This window comes from Ruditapes philippinarum, unplaced genomic scaffold (genome assembly GCF_026571515.1).
Source record: "Ruditapes philippinarum isolate M1 unplaced genomic scaffold, ASM2657151v2 ctg3974_1_1_1_1, whole genome shotgun sequence".
Taxonomy (NCBI): Eukaryota; Metazoa; Mollusca; class Bivalvia; order Venerida; family Veneridae; genus Ruditapes; species Ruditapes philippinarum.
Genome location: NW_026853242.1, coordinates 156671 through 168003, shown reverse-complemented (window position 1 = coordinate 168003; position 11333 = coordinate 156671). Strand labels below are relative to the sequence as shown.

Sequence of the window (11333 nt, the reverse complement as noted above, 5' to 3'; positions counted from 1 at the left end):
AGGAATTGTTTAAGAGGTGTTACGAAATGACATTCCGTGGGGCGATAATTCATGATTATTTTCCGTGTTGGTCACATATTTGATAAATCCACATTTTGTAGTTTGATTTTTGGCTAAGTATAAAGTTTATTTTACGTGATAGTATGTAAAAAAGGACAAAAAAGGTCCAAGTAGTTTAAAATTATCAGCATAATTATATTTTAGATAGCCATGGCTTTCAAGTTTGTTTTTTGGATGCAATGTAAATAACACTTGCAAAGTCTATTTCTTTGAGATAAAATCTTAAGTTAATTAAGATACTGTAAGATTAAGTTCGTCATTGAAATGGAAATGATGAATTCTAACCAATTATTGCTACACACGTGCATGAATGTACGTGTCCTTTATGTCAAACAATCAAAAGGGAATACGTTGATGCGGGAACAAGACTTGTGTGTTGTAAAATGATACCCCGGTTAAATACAGGAGTTCGCTTCACTTCCTCTTCTTAAAAGTCATCTAAATGTACGCTTGTAATGAAAATTTGAGTTTTGTTTTCCTTGTTCAAATAAATATACACCCAGTATACATATATACATTTTTATATCAGAGTAAACTTTCAAAAGAATACCGACGTCACCAAACTTGAAATCAATATTCTTTAATCGTTTAAACAGTTTAGACAGTTTGGTACTATATACACCGACCTATTTATATATTTCTTTCACACGAAAGCGCGATAAACATTTAAATAGTTAATTAAAATTTGGGATTAAAACATGTAAAATTACACGGAAAAGACAGAGGGATTTTGTTTTTTGTCAACAATTAGGCGGAAATACAGTGTATGTTAAAGATGAACAGGAAAGAAACGTTTATTTCTGTGATACTTGGAGTAATATTTTACCATGGTAGGTATATATAATTTATATATTTACGGTTTTTAATGTGTTTGCCTTTTGAAAATGTTATATAAAATGTTTAAAAAAATGATTATGTAAAATGAAGGAATGAATTTTGGGTTAAATAGATGTACCCTAATTGTACAATAAATCAAACCAGATCAAGCAGCATTATGTCAATAAAATGCAGAAAATTTAACAGATATCTATAGCTCAAGCGTAAAACTTAAACTTTTTAACTTGTTAAATAGTAACAACTATTTAATTCACAAAACGCTCCCTTTTATGCGAAATTTATTTTACGTGGCTAACGGCTATCTTTTAGCGTTTCTATGTATAAAAAAAAAACACTTTAAGAACTCGTTGTCATATGTTAAGGTTTTAGAGTATATAATAAATATTTAATTTTCTTAAGATCAATAATATATGAAAAACAAAACGTCATTTTAACAAACATAATCTTTTCTCCGCTTAAAAAATCTCTTGACTTTAAGTGTTAATATAATATTAGTTAATACTTATTTAGTTCGATTGAGTAGGAAGTGTAGGAAGCTATAAGCTTCCTAAGCCAACCAGTACTAAGCAATAAATGTAAACTTCCTTGGTCACGGAAACGGTGGCTTGCCCCTGACGGGGTTTGAACTCACGCGACCAGCAATCCTTAGATTACTTGTCCGACGTGTCACACATAATGTGAGTGATAATAAGCAACAAATATTTGAAGTTTGAAGTAAATACCATTAGAAAAGAAGAAGTTAAAGTAATAAATAACATTTTTTAATACGAAATTCTAAGTTCAAGAGGGGGGGGGGTAATTCTGTAAGAATGAATAGAATGAATAGAGATATGTATGAATCGTGTCACAAATCATGTGGTTGATGATAAGGAACATAATTATATGTTTGAAGTAGGTACCTTAAGTAATATAGAAGTTACAGTAAAAAATAACATTTTTAAGACAAATCTAAGTTTATGGGGAGATAATTCTGAAACTATTGGTGCTAGAGTTAAAACCCTTGTCATTTTCTCGTATATTATAAAAAGAGCACTTGGATTAATTTAACTTTATTCACACATATGATGTTGTTGATAATAAGGGACATATATTTGAAGTTTAAAGTTGATACCTTAAGTAAAAAAAGATAAGCACCAAAACTTTAATGTGAAATCTGGACGTGGACGCCGGGATGAGTAGACAGCTCTCGATACACTTCGAATACTCCAGCTTCAAAACGAAAAAAAAATAAATGAACACGTGATTGCTAATTTAAACAATAAAGTTTACGTATTTACTTGAGTATTTATTTTCCCACTTGAATCTAATCCTCTTAACACCATATTATAACAATATTATAATAATCCGGTAATGATACCAAAACCATGACGGGATTTACACAGTCGTAAGTAGTAATTATCTAATTTATTGGTTCGATTGTGTTGGAATTTATACAACATTTACAACCAAAAAAAAAAAAAAAAAAAAAAAAAAAAAAAAAAAAAAAAAAAAAAAAAAAACCACCCAAAAACAAACTCGTGAAATACATGCATAACATATCACTTATCTTGAACAGAACATATTTTTCTGTATCTTTTAGGATATTATCTCATTGCATAATACTATATCTTGTAACATAAAATGCATTTTTTTAAAACGTCCTTTCAAAGAGTAAAGATGTTCCCTTAAAAATAAGCATGCTCTAGATATGAATAATGATGTTCTCTTTAGGAATATCTAGTCATTAGTCATGTCGTTCTCTTAAAAACATGTACTTTTAAAGTATAAACAAAAATATGCTATTTTAAAGAATTAAGATGTCATCTTAAAGAATAAACTTAAAAAAGCATATTTTCTTAAAAAAAAAATAAACATGTTCATTTCAAATTATTAACTATGTACGTTTGGTTATACTGATTTTACAAAGGAATTTGTGTAGCTAAGCTTTATTAAAACTAGGAATTACATATTATGTTATGTTTTGAGTTACACTATAAGGCGTCCGTGGGTGAGCGGCTTTATAAACACGGCTGCTGTCAATTTTCTTAGAAATCTCACATTTTTCTCAAAAAAGGAAGTTTGCTGTATTATAAAAATTCGTTATAAATTTTCCTGACAGGTTATATGACCGTATATAAACGGTTGTTTGCGATATAAACTATCGCCTAGCGGCTCGGGTTATATTTCCAAACAGCCGTTTATATCAGGGCCATATAACCATAATACCGGTATAACTAATAATATACACGACCGCTATCAATTTACAAAGAACTCTCACTTTTTTCTCTAGAAAAGGAAGTTTGCAGTATTATAAATTCGTTATAAAAATTGTTGACAGGTTATATGGCCAAATATAAACGGTTGTTTGCAATATTACCCTCGCCTGGCGGCTCGGGTTATATTTTCAAGCAACCGTTTATATAGGGCCATACAACCTGTCAACAATCTTTATAACTAATAGTATAAATATGAACACGATGTATATGAACGAGTATATATAAATACGTATAAATGAACACGTATATATATATGGAACACGGTTTTTCAAGTTTAAACAATACTCTAACAAAATATAACATATTTCAGGACAAGGAGTATCAGGGGACCGGGATATCTGTGACGTTCAAGGATCAACATACACATACTGTGACCACGGCTATCATTGTTGTGATGGAAACAGAAAATGCTGGTGAGACACAATATCTACAAAACCAACTTTCTCGCCATACTTTGTTTAAGGTTTTGAATATCGGCGAGGTGTTCCGTATGCAAATGTCTCATTTTCATAAATTGCATACGGTCAATTTGCATTTTGCATTGCGTTTCTAAAATCACCTGCTTTCGTTGAACAATCATATAACCCTCTGACAAAGTGAGCCCGCATAAAGATCAACTATCTAAAAATATTTAAAAAAAAAACAACCCAAAAACACAAATTATCAATTTCCACTTACTCAAATGGTTTTGTGGCTATACATTTTATATTCGTGCATTTTCTATTTTTACCTCCCATTGGCCGCCATGTGTTGAATAAATTGAAATAATAAAACAGGATTTGTTGAATTTTTATTCATGTTCATTTGACGTAATCATATTATACTAAAACGTAACGGATAATTTTAATTATTATATAAATACTGATTCCTTATTTTGAACTAATGAACGAGCTGTCCGGTTAGAATAGGTAGAGCTTTGGACTGTGAAACGGGCGACCCGGGTTCGATTCCCAGACGGCGCAGGTCACTTTCGTTGTAACTGATCATGAAATCCTTTCTACGGTCATTCGCACTACACCTCTGCTCTGACATGTACAGAAGTTTCAGTTCCTTGCTAAAGTGAAGTCATCTTGTACTGATAAACTGCTTGACAGCCTGCCCAGGAATTAAGGATGCGGTGGCTGAACTGTGCTCTGGTGACTTCAATGTGGTTTACTGTCGTGACCCGGAGTGAAAACTACCATGCACCACCACCACCACAACTATTGAACGTCATGAATTGTACATATACATACATGTATATATTATTTTTGTATTTTTAGTGCCGATGGAGTGTCGTCTGCTACAGTAATTGGGATTGTGTTTGCAGCTATATTTTTTGTTTCCATTTGTGTGTTCTGTTCAATTCTTATCACCAAAAAGAAGAAGTTAAGACCAAATCAACTTGTACGACCAGTGAATCAACAAAATGTTAATAGTAAGTCAATATGACGATTTTTATAGCCACGTTGAACATTTATTCACATAAATGAAATTAAATTGTGAAAAACATTTAACCTATTGCAATGCAACGTAAATTTAATTATTGTTAACGTTAGGATAAGGGTTAGATTTTTTACACCTTTTATTCAGTTATAATTAAAAACTATTGAATGAAAATATTTAGCTATCGTCATATTCTCGGAATGTACATTTATTTATAAATAGTTGTACAACTCAGTAATGCCAGACTCAAATTTTCTACATAAAGATGTTTTTTTTTACATGTTTTATTACAATAAAGCTTACAGATTTGAAATGGAAAGTGGAAAGCCTTTAGTTGAGCAAGCTTGAACATATACGTGCTATATCCGTCCAGCCCTGCCCACTTTTGTCTTACTAACTTCTATTACCACCCTGATATCTCTAAACAGTAATAACACCTTGTTGACTGATTCAAAATGAAAGCTGTCAAAGTCCTTTTTGGGGTAATTATTAATTATATCACGAATTTGGCTATTTTTTCCATTTCAGTATCTACTGTGGGGCAGACAAATCATAACTCTTACCAAAATTTTACAATACCGTCACGTGGCCAAAACTACAATAGCGGTCAATTTTACTCTTACGGTCAGCCACCGTATGGAAATCCTGTACCATACGGTCAAACTCCGATACAACCGCCACCATACAGTCAAACGGACACGTCGGCATACCCACCACCTCCGGAGTACAAATTAGAACCTAATTAAGACTGCGGAAATTAATAGGAATAATTCATTGTATTTAGAGTGTATTGTTTTCAATACAAAGTTTTGCATATCTGTGATATATATATATACAATGCTTTGACAATCATTTCCTCATAAAAAGCATCACATGTAATTGGCTAGATACCATTAGCTCAGGAACATCATTGATTACGAGGCGAACGTGCGAACCAATTAGATGCTAATGTACGGGAGGTAAAATGTGAATTAGTCAATAAGAATATAACGCAAACAGGATCAGTTATATTTTCTTTAGAATTCCAAAAAATATGCTATATTACAAATATTTTCCTTCTAGTTTGATTTTTTCATTACAAAAGTTTCAAACTATCGTGAAGGTATATTATACAAGAATGTTTCGAGTGCTCCGACAGTATTTTAATGACTAGTTTTACAAATGATTGTTGTTTTATTAATTAAACGAATGCTGAAATACTTTCAAATTTTCTTTAATTTTTGCGGCTATTGTTTAGTGTCGAAAGTTTAACCATTTTAAAATATTCATTTTATTTTTATTCGTGTCATTTTCTTTTTTTCTGCAACTAATATTAAACGATTTTAAAGGCAACTATAAACAAGCTGTGTAACAATGCTGGGTTGCGTAAGAGAAAAATATTTTCAGTTATTTTGGATTATACCAAATAAATAAAAACTCTAAAAAAACATTTCATAGATTCTGAATGGTGGTTAGCCAAGTATGATAAATTGTAGTCTTTCCTTATTGCATTTTTGCCCTACGCAAAATGCGCATGCGTGACATACAACATCCGCAACTATGGGAAAATCGTACTGTAAAAAGATCAATAGTTTTCTAACGAAATACGGTTGGGGCATTACAACTTCATGAAGATAATATGGAGAAGTCATGAAGCTGAGATGTTCGATCCATGCACATGCTTTCGAATTCTGTAGATCTTTATGTGCCATATTTGTATAAATAACTGTAAACAAATAACCATCTAATGGTGAGTTAAGGAAAAATGTGTTTTATTTTTGTTTTGGATATTGTTTTACAAATCATATTGATTGTTGTAAAACAATGCAAGTTCTTTTTAAACATTTGTAAATATGTTGGGTTTTTGTTTGCTTGTTTGTTGTTTTTTTTTTTTTAACTTTACTTGAAGTCGTGTTGCAAGGTCATCATTATAATATAACAGAAGACAGATTGCAAAATTTAATGTAGTTCAGCATTTATAATTATATTTACAAGGCTTTTAGCAAAATTATCGTTTTTAAGACTATTGCAATACCTGGTAAATTGGTAAATTCATGGACCGCAGGTATGAAATTTCGATAAATATATTGCAGAATCGCTGCTTTTGTTTAGCCCTTTTGCTTAACATTAATAATCACAACATTATACTTTTTACTAGCGTCATAGTTAACTGATTGTAAATTTTATTTTTAATATTTCAAGCAACACATGCTATGGACTGTCCATACCATATCATTTCAAGTTATACTTCAATTCTTGCCACCGTCAACAATTCTAGAATAGTTTGTATGATTATACAGGGCTCGTATGATTGTATAGAGCTTTTATAGAACTTGTATGATTGTACAGGGCTTGTACTATTATATAGAGCTTGTATGATTGAACAGGGCTTGTATGATTGTATAGAGCTTGTATGATTGTACAGGGCTTGTACTATTGTATAGAGCTTGTATGATTGTACAGGGCTTGTTTGATTGTATAGAGCTTGTATGATTGTACAGGGCTTGTACTATTGTAAAGAGCTTGTATGATTGTACAGGGCTTGTATGATTGTACAGAGCTTGTATGATTGTACAGGGCTTGTATCATTATACAGAGTTTGTATGATTGTAGAGCTGTTTTGATTGTAAAGAGCTTGTATGGTTGTATAGAGCTTGTATGATTGTATAGAGCTTGTCTGGCTGTACAGAAATGGTTTGATTTTAAAGAGCTTGTCTGGTTGTATAGAGCTTGTATGATTGTATAAATATGCTGCCTGTAGTTTACATATCCGCTGTTTGAAGAATATCTTCAAAATACCTGTATGAAAGAAATATGTTCGTATTTTACCCAGTGAATGGCGCATGCACGAAATAATTGCTAAATAGTTAAAACCCCGCTTAAAATACACCGTAGAAAGTAGTTTCGAAACATTTTATTCAGTTAACGTACACAATTTATTTGTGTTAAATAAGACACCTTTTTTTTTGAGAATTGATTACGGAAACGATAAATTTAACCGTTTATAGATTTTATAAAAGAATATTTCTATAGATATATAGCTTTATACCCATCAATCTCATTGTAATATAAGTTACAAAGGTATATTTTCTTGCAACAATGTCTTTCATTGGAATAAAATGTTACTATTTTTGTTTAATTTTTGTCTTCTTTTCATTTTATTTATGCTGTAACATTTATATACATGTATCGACCCTTGTTGGAGTTTTACAGACAATCTAACAGCATGTATGTATACAAGCCTTTCTTACATCATCACCAGACCTTAATTTGATCATCTTTGGAACCCACGGCACTATATATAATACTGGTACACGGTAAATAGCCTAGGTTGCCGACGAAAATTGATACTACGCAAGTACCCACTGTAAATATTGAGTTTACTTTAGAAGTTAAATATGGCTTTGACCTTACTGGCTCATGACTTTGACCTTACTGGCTCTAAATGAAAAAAACCTGCATTAGAAACAAACCAAATTTCATAAGGACATACATTTTAATTATGAAACAACAACAGTCAATTAAAGACAATGGTTTTATTCAATAAGTTATCAATTAAATATCTAACAGTATACATTAACAGAGTTTACATAATTTTTTGAAAATACAATAAAGAAAAACACTAAAAGGGTTTCAGATCCAAGCCCCACATAATCAGGAGTCTTAAAGTGAACAAACAATGCAGATGAACTTTATATGTGGCACTAGATGTATTCAATATTGAATGTACAATTATCATGCAAATATTAGGTTTTTATTAACATCAAAAGTTTTTATCAACTATAGTCTGACTGTATTTCAATAATCAAGCAAGTGGCAAGCTTCCAATACAATCAACTAAAATGAATTTGTGATAAACTTATCTAATTTTAGCAAGTTATTTCTATGACCCTTGACTTGTATACTAGTTTTGCCCTGGATTTGTTTTTCATTTAAAACTATCAATTATCATTTTAAGGGGTTTAATATAAAAATAAACTGAACAACCAATCTATAAAGCCTGATTGTACACATTTTCAGGCTGGCTTGGTTTTATACAGGTAAAACAGGCTTAACAGTATCATTGGTAGTGTTTAAAAAGTTAAAGAAATGTATATTTAACAGAATAAGAAATCTTTGCACCAGGAAAACTATGAAGAACTTTGATCAGTCAGAGTAAATCTAAATGAACTGACAGACGGACGGACAGACATACAGACAGAAGGCAGTGAAGGTTCTTGCAAGTTAACTTTTGTGCCATCTTGGTTGCTTATTAATCCAAATATAGGCGTTTAATTTTTTGTTTAGGGTTTATAATTATTTTTTTTTTGGCACGTAAAGAATTTTTTTAAAAATTTACAGGGGTAACTACATTTAATGTTTTAATAAAAACTCTAAAAGAAAATTTCTTTTAGAATTTGGTTAAAAATCTTTGGGAAAAAGGGTTTTTTCAAGCCCTTTGCGAAATGACAAATAAAAGAGAATAGAAATTTTAAAACTTTTAAGGGGTCTTTTAAAAAATAAAACCAATAAAAACAAAAAAAAAAGCCCGAAAATATAAAAAAAAATAATTTTAAAAAAAAACCCCCCATGCCTTAGCATAATTTACGGGTAGGGAAATAAATGTTTACTCCCCTTTAAAAAAAGGGGTTAAAAACAAAACACTTTTTTTTTTAATATAGAAAAATTTTTTACTTTGAATAAACTTCTTAAAAAAATTTGAAATTTTTTTTTGAAAAATTTTCCTCTGTTTATATTTGCTTAGGTAAGATAACAACAGGGAACATTTCAATTGAACTGTCACATTAAATAAGTATAAATTATGCATGTTAAAATTTTTTAAACAAGAATTGTTTGTAAGACAGCATGCTCGACTATTCTCAGTGCTCGAGAGTAAGAATGTGGAATAACTCTGTAAAAAGATAATTCAGAGTTATGTGACCTGTGCCAAATATGTTAAATAATCACTGAGAACAAGTGTGTAAAACCTTCATTATAGTTTTGGACATGCCAATATGCATACAAAATTTTTTCCGAACTAAAAATCAGTAACTCTATTTAAACTCATACTTTCTCAAAAATAAGAAAGATATAAATATTATACATATGAAATTATGACTAATGCTGACATGAACATTAAACCCCCTACCCTGCTTTTATGTGTAACTTTGGGATACAGTTACTAAATTTCTATAAAAACCACTTTCACCATTATTACTTTTAATGACTTTTAAAATGACAAAATGTTTCAAAATGAGCAGCCAAATTGAACATGTAGATAGTTTAGTATGAATTATGATGACCTGTTTTAATAAACGAGGCATTATAACTTACAAATAAACAATTATTCTGTATTTTTAACAATTATATCATTTTAACATTTTCTGCTTCAGGTTAATATATAATAAATAATTGTAGGCTATCAGGAAGTTGTCGAGATAATATCAGATTTAAATATGCCAATAAATCCTAAACAAACAATAAATGTCTTTTGATAAATGACGTATTGACTCGTAACTTAATGCCTTAACCAATATATGGATATACAATGTAGATGTAAGATTGGTTTTCCTTGGGTTTTATTAAAGCAGATGGTTTAAACATTACAAGTCATTATGGCATCTTTCCAGCTCAAACTGGTGAAAGAAAAATCATTATACATTTACATGTAAAACTCTTGAATTTTTTTGGGTTTATTAAATTATTAATAAAATTTTATTTGGGCTAAAATTTGAAGGCTCAAGGCTTTTAAAAAAACCTTTTTGGGCCAAAACTTAACCAGTACTATTTCATATGGGGAAAAAGATGGGTTTTATCCAAATTTTAAAAGGAAAAACCCCCATAAATTTCCTAGGTTGAGGCAAAAATCATTACCTTTAAACCCACTCTAAAAATTTTACTTTTCACAAAAAATTTATTTAAATAGTGCCTATTTTTAAACAAAAACTGTCATTTGGGAAACTAAATACTCAACTTTTTGGTTTTGGGGTTGACAAAAAAACCCAGTGCTGAATCAAAAAAATTGTTTTTTACAACAGGGAAAAAGGGTTTTTCATTATAAAAAAAAGGAGCAATTTGTGGGCCTTCCCTACAACCTTAAATTATGATCACAAAAACGTGTTGAATAAAGATCAGTAGCTTTCAAGATTGGTGTTGTCAGTACCATTAACTAAAAGCTTTTTTCTTAGTTCACAAATGGCCATCAGTCAAATACATCTGAGAGTTATGGGCCTTGGACAGTGACCTTAAGTTATGTTCCCAAGTACATTTGCAAGTTCACAAAGGGCCATAAAAAAATCAAAATACACCCGAGTTATTGGACTTGAAATTTTATAAGTCTGAAGTGAATGCCTTCAATAGTTTTGAACGTTAAACCAGGAATTTTGTTCACAAAGGGCCATGATTCAGTAAAAATTCAAGCAAGAGTGATGGACCTTGGATGGTAACCTTTATATTGATAACTGAAGCTACACATCAAAACAGGTATAAAATTACTTAGTGTTTAATAATGCTAAATACTTGATTACTATACCAGCCTCTGATAAGGCATCATAACATTTTTAAATGGAAAATCTCAAAATGAATTACTGAAAAAATTCACAAAAAAATATTCACAACTGCCAATATAATATATTGTTACAAAATCTGGTTTACAACCAAATTTACATATGTGAAAAAAGATGGGCCAAAATTTTGCCCAAAATAATCAAATGACATTCAGATAATATTCAGATAATATGCTTCAAGGCACTTAGTGACAACCTTTCTGCAAAAGTTTGGTTGACAATGTCTTTAAGT

At 30.6% G+C, this 11333-nt stretch overlaps 1 protein-coding gene across 1 annotated transcript; it reads left to right on the top strand.

Annotated features, from left to right (window-relative positions):
• Positions 1-532: 532 nt before the first annotated feature.
• On the top strand, positions 533-5370 carry LOC132736247 (uncharacterized). The gene is made up of 4 exons (XM_060723341.1): positions 533-890; positions 3463-3565; positions 4415-4569; positions 5106-5370. Exons 1-4 carry the CDS (start codon positions 827-829, stop codon positions 5321-5323), a joined length of 540 nt encoding a protein of 179 aa, XP_060579324.1. The 5' UTR covers positions 533-826; the 3' UTR covers positions 5324-5370.
• The last annotated feature ends 5963 nt before the right edge of the window (positions 5371-11333 follow it).

Bases quoted from the DNA above. Each gene is read 5' to 3' on its own strand.
- LOC132736247 (XM_060723341.1), top strand. From the start codon at position 827: ATGTTAAAGATGAACAGGAAAGAAACGTTTATTTCTGTGATACTTGGA. The intron at 891-3,462 runs GTAGGTATATAT...AACATATTTCAG, and splicing joins TGGAGTAATATTTTACCATG to GACAAGGAGTATCAGGGGAC. The intron at 4,570-5,105 runs GTAAGTCAATAT...TTTCCATTTCAG, and splicing joins GAATCAACAAAATGTTAATA to TATCTACTGTGGGGCAGACA.